Source organism: Periplaneta americana, chromosome 16 (genome assembly GCF_040183065.1).
Source record: "Periplaneta americana isolate PAMFEO1 chromosome 16, P.americana_PAMFEO1_priV1, whole genome shotgun sequence".
Lineage (NCBI taxonomy): Eukaryota > Metazoa > Arthropoda > Insecta > Blattodea > Blattidae > Periplaneta > Periplaneta americana.
In genome coordinates, this window is record NC_091132.1 from 147,886,509 (window position 1) to 147,905,728 (window position 19,220).

General features: G+C 35.3%; 1 protein-coding gene across 1 annotated transcript in view; it reads left to right on the forward strand.

The window, feature by feature from the left end:
* LOC138691291 (inositol monophosphatase 1-like) overlaps positions 1–19,220 on the forward strand; it is a 107,590-nt gene that overhangs the window by 45,086 nt on the left and 43,284 nt on the right. Inside the window, exon 3 of the mRNA XM_069813128.1 lies at positions 13,017–13,276. Within this exon, the coding sequence (XP_069669229.1) occupies positions 13,017–13,276 (260 nt within the window). The remainder of the gene's footprint in view (positions 1–13,016; positions 13,277–19,220) is intronic.

Genomic DNA, 19,220 nt, shown 5'->3' on the forward strand with positions numbered 1-19,220 from the left:
CGGTTGTGGTACTCGTACTTGCTGTCAAAAATAAATTATTATTATTATTTTTTTTAAGTAGGTTATTTTACGACGCTGTATCAACATCTCAGGTTATTTAGCGTCTGAATGATATGAGGGTGATAATGACGGTGAAATGAGTCCGGGGTCCAGCACCGAAAGTTACCCAGCATTTGCTCATATTGGGTTGAGGGAAAACCCCGGAAAAAACCTCAACCAGGTAACTTACCCCGACCGGGAATCGAACCCGGGCAATAAATTATTACCATTCAGATACACATTGACGGTTAATTAGTGATATCATCGTTTTCGTAGTTTTAAAATTACACAAAACCTTTGATACGATTTTTTTTAACTGCTTTAGTGCTATTCTTCCAAAGGCCCACAGTCTAGAAAAAAAGTCTTGAAATTTCTATAAAATGTAACTTTCAAGGCAATAAAAATCATATATAACTTATATGGAATATTTAAAAGGCAACTTGAGTTATTAGATTAAAATATTGATTTTCATTCTGAAACTAAAAAAATGTGTGGTAATAATATAATTACAATTATCCTTAAGTTGATATCCGCTTATATTTTTTATTACAGAGGAAGAGTGACGCGTTTTAAAAGAGGCAGTTCAAATACTGACACCCTTTAACACAATGATCACAATCCTGTCTGGTGAAGAATCTTAATAAATTATTTTGGACAGTAAACTTTAACCCATTGATACCACACGTTTCTTTTGTTCCATTCTGAAACTCCCTTAATATATTTTACGTTAAACTAAACCAATTAGAATAATAATTGATAAAAACTGTTTGTGAATAAACGAGTGTTTCCAGGAAAATTATAAATGTTTACATTAGCTACTGAGAAGCTTTACTTCTGCATTAGTTTTCAGTTAATTTTAATGTTATTAATTTGATCAATGACATAAAACTAATACGCCTTTCCACATATACCATGAATTTCAAAACTAGAAAAAAATCTGTCAGCTAACGTAGCACTTCAAGCAGAACAAGAAAAAAAGAAGAGCCTAAGAGAGAGAGAAAGAGAGAGAGAGAGAGAGGTAAATAAAAAAGAGAAAATAAACAACAAAATATTACACACTTATTTTAAAAGATACGCGGACGTCAGCGGACTCCAACCACTACCTGATCCGATTAAGGGAATGCTTAGCGGAAAATGTATGTATGTGCCACAGCACATATACAACCTGCGCTGCATCAATCGGAGGTAACTGGAGGTCTCCAATTGAAAGCACACAAACAACCGCTCCGGAGAAAACCTAATCATAAGCAGCACTGACACTAATGTTTGTGGAAATTGCAACACCAAGAAGGATACATGTGACTGAAATGAAATTGATACCACAAATTAGGTAGGCCTACAGACAATACACAAATGATTAGAATTACAAAACTGTACCTGATCTGTGACCGTAAGATTTCAGTATGGCCTCCATGCGCTGCAATCAGAGCCTAATCGTTGTATCATGGATTCAAAAGAGGGCCTGGATATGTTCCTGGGGAATCTCCCTTCTCGCAGCTTGTATGCAAGTCCACAAACCATCAAGAGTGGGTGCTGGAGGACTATGACGAACAAGTTGCCGACCAACCATATCCCAGACATGTTTGATGGGTGATATATCTGGCTAATGTGCAGGCCAGGGAAGTAGTGATACCCATCGTTCTTTGAAGAAGGCTTGCACAATCCTCGCCACATGTGGCTGGGAATTATCCTGCTGAAATATGGCATGTGGAGTTGCCTGAAGGAGGGGCAGTACCTTGGGCTCTAACCTACCTGATGTAGCAGTTGCTGTTCAGATTGTCCTGAATACGTAGGAGGCGAGATCGCATATTGTATCCAATGGCGCCCTAAACCGTCATACTAAGCATTTGTCCGCTATGCTGCTCAACAATGCAGGCTCTCAGATTGCGTTCACCACTGTAGCGTCTAACACGTATGCGGCCATCATTGTAGGACGTGTTGAAGTGGGACTCATCCGAAAACACTACATTTTGCCACTCAGCACACCAGTGATGGCGTTCACGTGCCCATTTCAGTTTGAAGTGTTGGTGATTTCTGGACAATGGAAGCCGATGCAACAGCATGTGAGCCACTAGACCAGCCCTCAAAAGACAGCGACGAACCATTTACGCAGATAGGTCCACACGCGTTGCAGTACTCCAACGTCGACTCAATACTGTGGGTGAAGCTGTACAGTCCATCATGGCCATGCGGACAAGATGGCTGTCATCCTGTGTTGTGGTCACATTACGTGGTCCATTACCCGCTTGTCTCTTTGTACGACTCTCTTCTATCCATTCACTGGTTCCACACATGCATCATTGTCATAGCAGCATGCCCGGTACGAGCTGAAATGTCATGGTATGACAAACCTACTTCCCAGAGACCAACCAGTCTGTCCCATTCAAACTCACTCACATGCTGATATTGCGCCCTTCCACGTCGACGAGACATACCTACACTAGTTTTCACGTTTCCACTTCGTTTGGAAGCTCTGCACTGACTGAGCAAGGAAGGCATAACACTGACCTTCCTGGTGACACAAGAAACGTCACTGTTGGGCCTATGTATGCACCATTTCCTCTGGAAACTTAATCAATAATTGATGGTACACTGTTCTACACATCTCTCGAGTTTGGAATCATTCGGGCCATTCTTTCTGGGTGTTGCACTTTTCAGAAACATTAGTATAGTTGGTCATTTTTAGATTATAGTGCATATAAATAAAAAATCTAGTAATGAATTATAGGCTATTGTTTTTTTTTTTTTGTTATTTTTATATTGATACTACTTACATAAGAGTTTATGTCCATTTTAGTTTATTTTATTTTAATAAATAAAAAATTAATTAGATACATATTGTGTGTCCAAGAATTGTCGTCAAGAACAGATGATAAATGAGATTCAAGTGATAAGAAATAGTGTATTAGTTATCACCCCACTATAATATATGGTAATTTCGTACACTATTGTTAATTTATATTAATTATTAATAATTATTTTGTAATTATTATTTGTGGAGGCCTTGACATTAGTTTCATGTTATTTATATAGTATAATTAACATACTTGGAACTAATATATTTCTATGTTGGCTTTAAGAGTTAGAACCAACACTTATCTATCTGTGGTAGTATTGGTGTAAGGAAATTTAACATCTTTGTCGCGAAATTCACAACAGGATTAATAGTTCCAATCAGGCCTAGTTTGTTTACTTAATTACTACATATTCAATTGTACAAGGGTGGATCGGAAAGTAGTGCACAATAATTTTTTTTTGTGTTGGTATTACGGTTGAGATGTTGACATTTCACCGAGATATAGTTTGAAGTTTTCACTTTAGACACAATTGTTTTGCATGTGCAGCTCTAGCGAGAGAAGCGTGAACTACGCAACAAAGATGGCGTGCATGTTACTATCATCAACTTGTGAATAGCAGCGAAGTGTTGTGGGATTTTTGTGGGCTAAAAGACATACCTTGAGTATGTGTGGCGTGTACGGGGGGGGAAGACTGTATGGACCGTAGCAACATCTCCAGGTGATATGCATCCTTCGCAGACAGCCATGAGAACCCTTGTGATTCACCAAGTTCCAGGCGGCCGATAATAGCTGCAACCCAGTGGAATGACACAGACATTGAGGCAGCAATTTTGAACAACCGGCAGATCCAACTGCGAACTTTATCTTAGCAGTTCAACATTTCATATGGTGCGATGTACAAATTCGTACATGATACATTGAAATTTCATAAAGTTAGTACTTGCTGGGTGCCTAAGAACCTGACAGATGACCACAAGGACCAGCGAATGATGACATGCTTGGACCACTTAAGGCGTTATGCTGCAAAAGGGCATGACTTTCTGAAAGGAATTGTTACTGGTGATGAGTCCTGGGCATACCACTATATGCACGAAACAAAGCAGGTCTCTATGGAGTGGAAACATGCTGCTTCTCCAGTAAAGAAAAAATTCAAAGTGACGCATTCTGCTAAGTGCTTGTGACAGTGTTCTGGGATATGCATGGTTTTTTGTTGAAAAACTTTGCTAAACACGAGACCACTGTGAATGCTGCAGCCTACATTCAAACCTTGGTAAAGTTGCATCGTGCCCTTCATGACAAATGCCGTAACAATAATGCTGACCACAGATCACACACAGAAAGATGTACAGCTCAATGCTTAAACGATGCCAACGTAGGAAGTCAGGACACCGTAGACCATCTGCGGGCAATTGCAAATCTGAAGTCGTAACAGCATTTACTATCTTACCACCCACCTCTCTTTCTGTGTCGGTAACAATATTCACTACTATACCAGACCATTTTATTCACTACTGCAGTGTACCCAAATAATTATCGACCTATAACCATTTGTTCAGTAATTCGAAGAGTTTTGGAGAGGTGTCTTTGTTCAAGAATGCAACAATACGTAGAATTTAATGAAAACCAACGAGGATTTGTATCTACTGCTGGTGCACAGATTAATGCCTCTATATTAAATTCAGTTCTTCGTAAGGCCAAAATCGAAAAAGAAGATGTCACCATCTTGTTTCTTGATGTGCATAAAGCTTATGATACTGTTGGACATCGGCATTTGTCATTCACAATTCTGCCCTTCCCCAAAAATTACAGGATTTAATTATAAATTTACAGTGTGGAAATGAAAGCCAGATAGAGGTTGGAATCCATAAAACAAAACCCATACCGTTTAAACAAGGGGTTATGCAAGGCACTCCTCTTTCCCCAATGCTTTTTAATCTCAGCATAGACCACATTTTTGATGAATTATCCGAGCCTAGTGTGGCTGAAGAATTTGGATATGACCTTGTATCGGATCTAAATAATGTAGTAACATTAGGATTTGCGGATGATATTGCACTTGTTGCTAAAAGTACAATTGCTGCATCTGAAATATTTACCATGACAAAACGGTCATTACAGCAGATCGGATTAAGTCTAAATGAATCTAAAACTCAAACCATCATTATCGAGAAAGGAAAATTAAGTAGTACGACATTGAATCTTGGAGGATCAATTGTTAATAGTATTGATGGAGATGAACGAATCAAATACCTTGGGATTAATTTTTCTGATGAAATTAAGTTTGACATTGCCAAAGTAATCAATAATTTAAATAATAAGATCCAAGCTTTAACATCTACTTATCTTCTGAAACCAGAACAAAAACTCAATGTTTTAAATATGTATATTTGGCCTATACTTGTTTATCCTCTTCAAAATGCTCCCCTTCACCAGCTTTCTGACCGGTTTCTCGAAGATGTGGATAAGTTAATTAAAAGTTCGGTGAAGGAAATTTTATGTTTGCCAGGAGACACGCCCGACGCGATGTTGTACACCGAACGTAAATATAAGGGTCTCAGCCTTTTCAAAGCTCAATGGGAAGCATATTTACAGCATCTCAATATTTGCAACACATTATTGAGAACCTCGAATCCTCTTGTCGTTTCTACAAGGAACATAGCAGCAGAAAAGAAAGTATGTTCCAGGAAGTTAAAAATTCCACCTGAAGATCTGGATATAAGTAACATCAATGTCCATAAACTACGACAAAATCTTAGGAAACAAGAGTACGACAAATGGTGTGCGCTTCCATATAAAGGAAAAGGTGTTATTTTATTTCAAGAATATACTCCCGGAAATAAATGGATTTTTTCTAAGGAGGGTCTATCTTCCTCTGAATGGCGGGACGCAATTAAGATGAATGCTAACATAGCACCAGTGAGAAGTCTTCATGGGAGATCCTTGGACGGTTTCCGTTGCAGATACTGCAACGAGATTGAAACCTTAGCACACGTCCTAGGATCCTGTCAGCATGGAGAACTCCTGAGAAATTCACGCCATCATAACATCCGAAAACTAATAGCACAAGCCCTTAGAAACAAATCCTTCGAGGTCCATGAAGAGGTGCACTGCGTTGCGTCTGAAGGCGGTGGAATTAGAAGAGCGGACATCGTGGCTCTAGACAAGACTAATAGTAAAGGCTTTATACTGGACCCAACTGTTAGATTTGAGATGAGCCAGACCCAACCATCCGAGGTCAACAAAGAAAAACAACAAATTTATGAGCCTACTATTCCGTATTTTCGAGAAAAATATCAGATGGAAGGCACCTGGGAAGTACATGGTTTAATGATCGGAGCGAGGGGCACCATCCCACGATCAACTGTAAACACTATCAAAACATTTGGAATCCATGACATCATTCCAAAAATAATTACTTCAACCATTAAAGGGTCTGTGGCAATTCTGAAAAATCATTTATACGGAATATCATAATACCCCCCCCCCTTTTCTATTCGTTAGTGTGTGATTGTTACAAATATATGTACAAATTTATTATTTCTTAAACTTAAGCTCCTAGTTCACATTTAAATTTGGCTCATCTATCTTACTGTAATCATTACTATTCTTATATGTGTGTTATTCTGTGTTTTTGGCAACCCAGGATGCCTGGGCAGACTATTTCTTGAAATAAATTATATATTTAATTTCGATTACAATTTTATCCTCCTTTTTCAGCCCACCTACCGGTAACAATAGTCAGTAGTTACCAGTTTCGTATTTCGGGTTGGGAAGGGAATGGAAAGGGCATGTTTTTTTATAACTCTTAAGGGATGAATTGTCTTATACGTGTTATTTTATTTTGTTTAACAGATTGTCAGGTAACGAGTTGATACTTACTGGGTTTTAAATGAAAATGTATTTACTGAAATTGTAAATATAAGTGAAACATAACGATATTATTATTGATATGTTTCAAGCAAACAAATGCGAAAGAATTAAATACATAATACGTGTAGGCTCAAATAGAAGGAATCCGGACTTGGCATTCTTTCCACTTTCCGAAATATGTTAAGAGGCATGTAATATTGTTTACTTAATCCTATTTCTTTAAATTACTTCTGTCTTCGGACCTGCAGAAAGTAATACAACTGTGATTTTTATAGGTGAATCTAACATTGAACCATATGATTAGCTGTGTGCCTTTTAATATTGCAATATTCAGACAAACTGTACCAATACACATATTTCATATTAATAAACAGAAAAAGGTTTTTATTTGGTATCGTGGACATCATCTGTAGAAATTTAAGGGAGCCAGACAACCTGGTACATTGTGGCACTGGTTTTCTGTGACAGGCTGGAATCATAGAAAACAATGTTGTGATGTTTCTTACATCCCTAATAAATAACTCATATTATGTATTTAATTCTTTTACATTCGTTTTCTTGCAGCGTATCAGTCATTTTGCCTTGCGATAAGCTCAGTGATAGTAGGCTATGTGAAAACTACACCACAATAATTCTCGTTATGTTTAATATGGTATTTATAATTTCATTAAATACATTTCCATTTAGCCTTTATAATCAGCAGTATGTATATATTAACTGCTTACCTGATATGTTGTTGAATAGAATAAAAGAACACATAACACACAAGACGTGAATAGTATATTATTCTGCTGGTACTGTAGTCAGTGAACTTGAACTTTAAAATTTGAATTTCAAATGAAAATACGGTCACTCATGTTTGGAGCAGAATTCGATTTGTTTGCCACCTACTGAGAAATTATTGAAGGAAATATCAATTATTGAAGACAGACTCCGTTAGATGTCTCTATTTCATGTAAGAAATCTTCCAATGAGAGGTGCACCCCCCTGATGATGACAATGTCAGACTTCTTCATGGCAATGCTCGCCCCCCATGTTATGGCTTCTCTTAATGAGAAAATCAACACATTTGGTTGGGAGGTGCTCCAGCAATCAACATACAGTCCAGACCTTGCACTGTCGGACTTTCATCTGTTTGGTCTCATGAAGAAATTCCTGGCTTGCCATTGCTTTGCGACCAATGCAGAAGTGCAGTCAATTGTCTGCAGATGGTTATACTCTAACTGAATAGCCTTCTATGAACAGGGTATACTGAAACTGGTATCACAATGGGGGAAATGTGTTGAGAAACTTGGCGTCTATGTAGAAAAATAGCTAAAAGATGTGAGTTCATGTGTACATTTTTTTTTTTTTGTTTACCAATGAAACCTTTTTTTTAAATTATGGTGAGTTACTTTCTGATCCACCCTCGTATAGAAATCAAGATTTGTGTACTTATCAAGATACTGAATGTGAAATTTTGTAGTGTGACATGCTTCATTGATAAGTTAGTGCATTAATGATATCGTCAATTTATTTGTGAACAATTTACGTTTGTTTATTACCAGCTATGTAAATTATACTAATGAATAATAGTCAAAATATTGAATAGTGTAAATATTGTGGTAAACTCTTCAAAAGTGTAGGCATTCATATAAGTAAGGCCCACCCTGATGTTCATCACAAGATCATTATATCTAAATATGTGAACAAAGCAACTAACCAGTTAAAGGAACATTCCTGGATATTCCTGGGCGAGAGGAAAATGGAAATGACCTTTGGGATACTGAGTCCTCCACACACAAGTCCACCAAATGGTAAATCTCAAAGTATTGTAGAATTTGAAAATAAATTTACGGTTGTTACTAATAATAGTGAGGTGGAGGAGTCTGAGAAAATCGTCGTTGATTTCACTGAATATTTGGCAAATGTTATTAACACCTTGCCAGGTTCTAGACATCCTGCAGTATGCTATTATAACAAACATGAAGCTCATAAGGAAACAAGGCATATTTCCCACTTATATACGAAAAATCGTGGTAGATTAGCTGCAAGAAAGCGAAAACAAAATAAAGAACAATATCAATATGAAGTGGCTCAGTATCAGTATTTTAATCTATGGCGTAAAGTAGTGAGAAACATAATGAATAGTCACAATAATAAAATGTGTAAAATACCTATTAATAATATTTCTGAATATTTTACAAATAGGTTTGGTAAAACAAATGACTTAACATCACTAGAGCTCATTGACCCTATATCTTCAGAAGAGGATATTCAGATATCTGAACATGATATAAACATGGCAGTGTCAAAATTAAAGTTGACACATCTTCTGGTCCAGATCGTGTAATCATGAGAACAGTCGAGGAACTAAAGACAAGTAAAGTACTTTGCTTACTAGCTAACGCCATGTTAAAGTTTAAAAGATGTCCTCATGTTAAGAGAGCTAGGAAAATTTAATATTTAAAGGCGGTGAAGAAGAACAGTTGACGAACTGGAGGCTGATATCAATATTTTCAGTAGTGAGAAGAATAATAGAGAAGGTTCTTGATAAATATCTCTGCAATTTCGTTAACTTGTTAAATCAGCAATGGGGGTTTATATCTATACTTGGCACTCATATAAATTCATCAATTATCAACAGGTGTCTTCAGGATGCAAAATTGGAGAAGTAGTACTGTTGCATAGCTTTCCTTTATGTAAGTAAAGCTTACGATAATATAATACATGAGCATTTAAAATGATCTCTGTACCATACGGATATGCCAAACAACCTTAGAGACTTAATTGTTAATTTGATGGAAGATAACATTATTAGAATAGAGATAGGCTTAAATAAAAGAATAAAAGTGATGACATACATCTCTTTAAATGAGAAGCTCAGGGTTCTCCTTTATCCCTGGTTCTCTTTAACTTGGCTATTGATAATATTCTTAAAGAATTAACTGAAACTGAAATAGCCCAAGAATATGGTTATCATTTATTTCCTACTGTTAGCCCTGTCTCAATTCTTGCCTTTTCCGATGATTTGGCTCTTATTAATAAGGATCTTGAGTCAACTTTTATATTAATGGATTTGACGATTCAAAATTTATCAAAAATTGGTTTGAACATTAACTCTCAAAAATGTAATCTCATTAACATTAAACATGGTAATCTCAGCCAAGACACTATCACTTTGAATTGTGGAAATACAATTAATTATATTGGACTGGGTGCAATCATCAAATATTTGGAAATTACATTTTCTGCAGAAGTTGTATTTGATCAACTAAGTATTATTCGAACTTTTGGTAAAGATATTGACAAGTTAATCATTCTAATTTACTGAAACCTGATTAAAAAACTGAATATTATGAATCAGTATATATGGCCTAAGATCATTTATTTGCTCTAAAGTACACCATTGAATAAAATTCCAAAATATTTCTTACATGATATTGATCAAATTGTCCAGACAGCCGCTCAGGAAATCGTGGATCTACCGCATGATTGTCCAAATGACATACTATATGCTCTGAAGAATCTTTGTGGTCTTGGTTTATATAATGCTGAATGGGAAGTACACCTCCAACACTACAACATTGCCAGAAATCTTCTAAAAATAAATGACGAATACATCTATTTCTGCAGGAATCTTGAAACTGAAAAACAAGAAGCTCTTTCACAATTAAACATTCCCAACAATGCAGAAGCACATTCAATGACAGGATCTTAGTTACAGCAGAGGTAGTTTGATAATTGGTGTCGTCTTCCACATATAGGTAAAGGAGTGATGACTTACAGTGAAGATCTAAAAAAACAACTCATAGATTAGTAATGGAAGAGGGATATCATCCTCAGAATGGACTAGTGCCATAAGATGTCCACAAACTTCGCAGCAGTACGATCTGTGCTAGGTTGTTCCTTCCAAGATCAAAATTGGATGCAGGATGCAGCAAAGTAGAAATCCTTGGGCATGTTTTGGGTTATTGTCCTAAAGGAGAACTAATGAGGAACAATCACCACCATAAAGTGAGAAGCTCCATCGCAACCACTCTTCGGAAGGCAAAGTGGGAGGTTTACGAAGAAGTGCACTGCTTGGCTGAGATGGGTCAACAAGAAGAGCAGGCATTATAGCCATTGACCGCAGAAATCAAAGAAGCCTCATTCTTGACCCCACTGTCTGTTTTGAGAAGGATGATCATTGATCAACAAGCCAATAATGTTAACAATGAAAAAAAATCTATTTGCAATCCATATATTCCTTACTTTAATGGGAGATACAAAATTAATATAATACATGGGAAGTGAAAGAACTTCTGTTTGGCAGTAGGGGAACTTCATTTAAGTTAACCAAAACCATTCTTCTTTCTCTTAAATTTTTTAATGAGGACATAAACAAAATTTGTCTAATGATATAGAGCAGCAGACTCAAACATGAGCTAATCAGGCAGACCTCACTCCTTCTGGAATAATGCTGCCTTCACGAGGGCAGCTAGATAAGCATTTGGGTATGTTAGTGGCTGTGATGTCACACACCGCATAATATGAACAGATCGACTTGGTCACTTACAGTTGCACATTGCTTTACGTTAGCGTCCGTAGAGAAATTGCTCTGTCTAAAGTGGCTAGGAAATCTGAAAACTATGAGTTACGAGAAAGTTTGGAAAAAGATTATTTGTTTATAGAGAGTGGAACTAATAAGGTTGAGTTAAAGGAATTTTTAGACAGTCTTTAAGCTCCCAGTACCAGAACTTATTGATGAGGAATGGATACAAGATTTAGCCTTTCTTAGTGGTATCACTGCGCATCTGATTTGTCTTAGTCAAAAGCCTACAAGAGAAAGATAGCTTAATAATTGACATGTATGATAAAATCATCTTTTATCATGAAACTCGCATTATTGGAAGCCCAGCTGATACTCGGGAATGTGTATCATTTCAATAACCATAAAGGGATATCTGGTTTAACAGAACAGCAACATCTGAGATACAATGCAATTTTGGAAGATCTTAGAATATCATTTGAACGTCGATTCAAGGAGTTTCATCTTTTTGAAAAGGATTTTGAAATGTTTATAACTACATTTTCGGTTCAGTCACTCGAACTTTCTGAAAATTTACAAATTGAAGTCGTAGATGTGCAATGTAATACCCTGTTGAAAAAAAAAATCTTTCACTCTATACAAAATCTTAAAAGTTTTACAATCTCTTGGGTCTATAATTTTCTCCTTTCAAGAAAAGCGGCCATTAAAATCACAGTGATGTTTGGTTCCATTTATGTGTGTGAAAGATTCTTCTTTTTAATAAAAGTGATTAAGACACGACACAGATCAAGCATTACACAGAGGAAACTCGTTTCTACACTACGTTTTGTCATCACAAAAGCTGACACCATGCATAGATAGCATTCTTGGACAGAAGAAAGTTCAGAGTTCAGAAAATGTTGCTCCTAACGTTTAATAAATTTAATCATAGGAAAATTATGGTTTCATTTTATACAAATGGATCAGAAGACATTATTTCTTTTTCATTCTTATAAATAGAATATTATGTATAATGTATATAGATTATGTACAATATATGCAGAGACCACTCACAGTGTCACACGCTTATGGATTATGTACATGCCTAACGTGAAATATAATACATTAATAACATGTTATGAATCAAAGGTAGTGTGGATTTACTTTTTATCACGAAGCGTTACAATCAGCGCCCTCAAGGTTATATGATTCTACGATCGGGTTCCTTCGGTTTCGCAATGGCTAACGATGCTTTGCCCAGTGCAGTTTTAACCTTGAGACCGCTGATATAGAGAGATTCATTATCCATTTTACACAATCACTTGTATAATGCTACATAATATTATTTACTTCATTTTAATTATTTTTCATTGCACTTTCACTCATGTTTCTCCGAAATCAAATTGTATTTTATTTTTAAGTTAACCTTTGCTTTGTATTCTGGATCCTAGTGGTCAGCTGTAGATTTTGGCCAGATGTCCCAAATTGTGGAATTAATAGTAGTAGTACATTTAGTAACACGTTCCTGAAATATATTTCCCTAACTAATTTTAAGAATTAATTTTATAACTATATTTTTTAATGCAATGGAAATAGTGTAAAAATTGTTCGATATCACCCTACCTGTTAGTACTCTTAAATTAGGGATTCATTTTTTATAACTTTATTGTTTTTAAATTATTCGATAAATTTTAGGATTTTATGTCACTTGTTCCATATGTCTGTCCCTCTTCTTGTTTCACCCTGAATCTCTCTGTGTGTATACAACTTGGTGATATTTCTATCATACAGTGTGAATTTAGCAAACTGCTCTTTTTCAGGTTCATTGGAGAAGAATCTACAGCTGCTGGAATAAAATGTGAACTGACTTCTGATCCAACATGGATCATAGATCCTGTAGATGGAACTATGAATTTTGTCCATGGTTATCCTAATGTTTGTGTATCTGTGGCGCTATGGGTGAATAAAATACCAGAGATTGGCATTATATATAACCCAATTTTGGAACTATTCTTCTCAGCACGCCGAGGACAAGGAGCTTTCCTAAATGGGAAGCAAATACATGTTACAGAAGAGAATGGTTAGACTACATTTGTTGCCATCTTAAATATACATATGTGTAACTGGTATTGGTAGGTGAAGAAAGATGTTTTGTGCCTTATGTTTAGGGTCCAGACGTTTGGCAAAATGTCTTTTATTATTGAATTGACTTACATGTCAAATTTATATAAATTTAAATGTAAATTCGAAGTATTTAGGAGTGATAGGACAATTTTTGATTCACCTATTTTGTTTATTTAAGCTTTTGCTGCCTATTTTAAGAATAAGTGCTTATTTTTTTCTTTTTAAAAATAATTATAAAGTTTATTTATTTTCTATTTTTTTATTTTCTTCTTTTTACCCTTCTCATGCGCATAATTACTGTTCATTTATTCCATATTTTTAACCTTTTATAGAACTTACTTCATTTTACAGACGGAATTATCAATATGCTTAAAGTCTCCTCCTGCCCACCCAAATCATAGCATCTGGATCTTACTTTGAGATATTGATAAAAGACTAGGAGTGACCAGGAGTGGTAGCAGACACTATGTCTGAGTCTTTCTGCACTTCAAAAATCACGTACAAGCACAGTGAAACATTCCAAATTGCACTTCCATTTGCTGAAAATCGGGAGCATTTCTGCATTAACTTTGAGATCCAAATTTCACTGCTTCCATGGGAATTGTTAAATGTATTAACTTTAAACCCCAATATTATAAGAAGCAATTCGAAATGTAGTAATGCTACTGTTTAAGATACGGTTATACTCGTAGTCAGATATCTAGGAAACATGGCCAAGAGTAATCAGTTGTCGAGTGGAAGAATAATTATCATTAATTAACCAAAATGCCTGAATTTAGTAAACCATTGAACAGCAAACTCCATAGTTATGTTAACGAAATCAGTGCTAATATGTTTCAACAGATGGAACAGTTTTATTATTTTGAGTTTGTGAAGAAAGATCATAAACCATAAAGAAATATTTCATAAATCAACATGTGTCAACAACAAAGCACAAATCTGCATTCGCTTCAAAGAGTGGTGAAAAAAAATGTTACCTTTCACAGCCATCACCATACCTAACAGTCTTAGTTTTCCTGCGTTTTGTATAAAGTATTAATTGACACTGGAAATTAGAAAATCTAACCTTAAAAAATTTTTTGGAAAAATATACAGGAGAAACTGTTCCAAGTGAATCAGCACTGTGGAAAAATTGTCAATCTGCATGTTACGAAAATGCAAGTTAAAGTATTTGCAATGAAGTGAATAGAAAATATTGATCTCCATTGGCAAGACAACAGATAATGTGGGAAGATACATCTTTAATTTAATTATCAAAATAATGAACCTGTGGAGAATACAGCACCTAAAATATTCTTCCTAATGTCGTGGAGTTGGAAAATTGTAGTAGTACGAGCATTGCTCAATTATAGTCCTCGCCAAGCTTAGATGGTCTAGTCACATCACACTCCAGACTCATTGCTGACCCAAAACAAAATAAATCAGATTGTGTGTGCCTGTTCCTACAATATACGTCCTAACACAGATATACAAGAGAGTTGTAGCAATATATTTTATATACTAGAGCCATTAATTCACTGTCATCTGCATAAATATAAACTTCTGCGGCAACATAAACTGACCTCTCTACTCAGATTGAGACGATCTATGTTTGATGATTTACAAATTCTTTGAACTTTCTTTAGCCTAATGGTGTAAAACACAGTGATATAGATAAATACAATATAATATTTGTTACTCAGTCAAATGACAAATCAATGTAAAATAATGACTTATATTATATGGTCATTAAGTTTTATACACATAAATTACATATTGCAAACGTTTTCGCCCATTCAGGCATCTTCAGGCACAATATACAATATGTCAATATCAAACTGTATAGTCATTACATTGGTGGTAGATGAACTATTTAAAATTGATGATGTACAACATCTCCATAATTAAAATGTAATGTTACAGGTCATAAAATTAAATGATATTAAAATTAGAAACAACGTAGTGTTATGATTTAAACTTCATAATATTCTGTGAAACTCTTGTTCAGTAGAGTCCAATGAGTTTCACAGAATATTATGAAGTTTAAATCATAACACTACGTTGTTTCTAATTTTAATATCATTTAATTTTATGACCTGTAACATTACATTTTAATTATGGAGATGTTGCACATCATCAATTTTTAATAGTTCATCTACCACCAATGTAATGACTACACAGTTTGATATTGAGATATTGTATAATTGTGCCTGAAGATGCCTGAATGGGCAAAAATGTTTGCAACATGTAATTTATGTGTATAAAACTTAATGACCATATAATATAAGTCATTATTTTACATTGATTTGTCATTTGACTGAGTAACAAATATTATATTGTATTTATCTATATTAATTGACAATCTGAACAATTTTCATCATGCTCTCCAAGTTAAACACAGTGATGTCTTCCTCTTCTTAATACTGATGCAGCACCATACATAAAGAAGACAGGTAAAACTTTGAAAACTATTTCCCCCTGAAATGATTTATCTGTCTCCATAGTCTGTTTTGACAAGGTGGGAAACATGGATTTGTGCTGCTGTTGTTTGCTATGCAGGCAACTTCAAGTTACGTGACGTAGTTGCTGCACACTGAAGATGACGATGCTTCGATTTGTGATGTGAAAAAAATTGCTCACTAGTGTGAGTGTCCTTAATAGCAGTTCATTATGCTAAGTTGCCTGAAATTATCACAAAACTTGAAGAAAGGGGAGAAACACTTGTGGCATCTATGACAGTATTGTTGAAGAAATTGTGTGTTAACTTGAAGTGAATGAAATTTAGAAATCTTCTCACTATTCGTGAGCTGCCACAAGGGACAAAGAGTACTTAACCATATAAATGTTTACAAGTTCAGTGAACCATTAATTTTGTTTTGACAATGAAACTCCTACAAGTACATAGCTGCAAATACATTTCGTGATTGGTGGAAATATACCTAGTTTTAGAGAGGCAAGTGTTACAAAAAAGTAAAGAATGCTAATGAACTTGGTTTCATTTCGAATATAGGTGATGCTTCAGGAGAGCAATGCAGCTAAAGTTACAGTCAGAATAATAGATGTAGGTATTCCAAGCCTCTTAAACATATCTTTCATGAAGAGAGTAGCAGTACCTCTTGCTCCAACGAGAAGTCCGATTACTTCAAGCTCTTCTAGCTGGTTCTTTTGGAGGTAATATGGAATGGTAGGATTGTAGATATTCTTTTTTTCCTTATCCACTTCTGCTGGCTGTTCCTCATTCGTTTCGAAACTCACAGTGGGATCAATTATGAATCCAGATCTTGTAGATTCCTTGAAAGCTATTATATATGTGCGCCGTGTACTGCCAGTGACGGAGAGACCATGTACTTCTTCAAAGGTGTTGTAATCGGCATCTTTAAGGATAGTGGCTATAATTGATGGTGAAGTAGAGTGTCATTAGTAAAAAGTGCACATTTATAATGTCTTTAAATATTGGCTTACAGGAAATACAGCAAATGTGCCAAATAATGGAAGGTGACTAACTTCATACATGTTCCACTTACATTAATTGATGTAGAACGATTTCTTTTTTCTATAATGAAAACGGTTCTCTCCGATAGAAAGTAGAGTTCAATATCAGAAAATCTAAAAATATACCTTGTGGTATTGGTAATAACAAGATGTGGTGCATGAATTTCTTAATTAGCTGATAAAATTTATTTTATATTATGCTTTTTTTATACTCTGTATATATTTCATGTTTTTAAAGCCTTCTTTCCCTGACTATCATGTCTTTTTATATTTACATTGTCCTTTTCATGTGTTTTAATTGTCATTTTTGCCTGTCTCTTTTAAGTACCAGTATTGCAAATGTGTAAACATACAGGCTGTGCTTATCGGTTATCACTAATAAATACAAGCTGATCATCCTTATGTGATAATCTTTGAACATTCCGAGTAGCAAATTGTAAAATGTTATCTTTTTTCCATTTCTTTTTATTTCTATTCATAGTTCTATTCACGCCATGGTCGTCAACAAATTCTGTGTTCCGGCTATTAGTATTATGAGACTTGAATGTAATATTTAGAGTTCCTGTGGATAGGTTACAAACCTGTCTCACAGTAGTCCAGTGGTAGGACTGGTGGACAATCAGAAAAGCTGATGAAAAAAGGCTAACAGTAGCTGAAATGAGGTTTATGAGATGGACAGCGGGATGCTCATTGCTCGAACACAATAAAAATGAAGACATACTGAAAGAACTAAAAATAGATCCTATAGTCCATTTTGTTCAACAATATAGACTTCAGTGGAAGAAACATGTTGAAAGGATGGATCGAACTAGATGGCCTAGAAAAATTCTTGCCTATGTACCAAGAGGAAGGAGAAATTTGGGAAAACCATGAAAATGCTGGCATGAGACCATAATGGATCCACTAAGGTCTAACACATGAAGGACATGATGATGATGATGACTAATAAGTACAAATCGACAGACATTCTCAACTATTCTAGTACTGCATGTTTTGTATAGGCAAGTGGAAATCTGTTTCAAGAATCCTATAAGTTTTGTTTAATTCATTCATCTTGACTTATATGTTGATAGCACTGTGTCCACAATATGTGTTTCTTGTATTCTGCGAATTTTTTTCATATGCTAATTCTGCAAACTGGAGCTGTGGGAAATCTTCAGATCTCAAGTTCATTTGAAGAACTCTGCAATCAATTCATATATCAAAGCTTTCAACCTAGTCTTCTTAGAGTCACTGAACCTTACATTTTCATTCAATTGGACACTATTGCACACACTCTTCAATGAAAGTCTCATATCTTAGGTCCTGTTTGCAGTGGCGAGTTATATTTCATTATATATTAACTAATGATTGCACAACTTTAAGCAAGGGATCAAAGTGAACAAAGCATGCCTCATAAACGCACAACAAATATTGCACCATCCATATGCTTAATTGGTCCCCTTGCATGGCTTATATGTCATAGTCACAGTGAAAATTTTCGTTGTCGATTATTGCATTAAAAACGTGGTACATCACATTGACATATTTAATTACAGTTGTTACAGCCTTCAAGTGGATGTTAATCTTGTAGTGTAGGCTTGTGGAAACTTATATCCATGCACTGCAGTGCACTTGGATGACTTGCTGAAAAGAAAAAATGAAATAATCGTTAAATCAGAACTAAACAAACACACTTTTTTTTATTGCTTTTAACTATAAGATTCAACTGGTGTGCATAACAGTGTATGAAGATTACATGAATGCTAAACTGCTTTACAAGATTTTGTACACCCTATTTTTGACCTGCCATTACCAAGCAATTATCATAGGTTTATCTTATGACTTATTTCTATCTATATTTCACTCTTCCAAAACCATACGAATGGCACTTTCCAAACCTGCGGCATTTTTATCAGTTGAGACATCCTAAAAACCTACGAAACTCTCTTCAATCCTATCTTTAACACAGCACCAGAAGTATGCTCAGTTGGCTCTTGCAAGACATATCTGAAGTCCTGTTGGCTTGAATGGAAACAAAAGAATATTCTTCAATTTCTGACTTAATGTTGTCCTCAACAACAGAAGTTATGACCTCAAGTTTATTTTGAATCTATTCTGGTGTCCCTTTGAATGTTGATGTGATTGCAAAGGATTTTGAATAACTAATCGATTCATTTTGAGCAAGTAAATAAAAAAAAAAAATCTAAATAATTGCCTGTCGTATTTGATCCCTCCTCTTCTCTGTGGCACGTAGAGATAATTCTTGTTTGCACAAACATATTATTATTTGAATGATACTTCCAAGAACCTGTCTCTTTGATACTACCTGTTCATTATGTTTATTGCCTGAAGACACGCAGTTTCTGAAAGAACATGATCAGTTCGATGTTTTCCCAGAAGCTGAAACTTCTCTTTATAAAACAAATGTACCTTTGATTCCTGGAAAT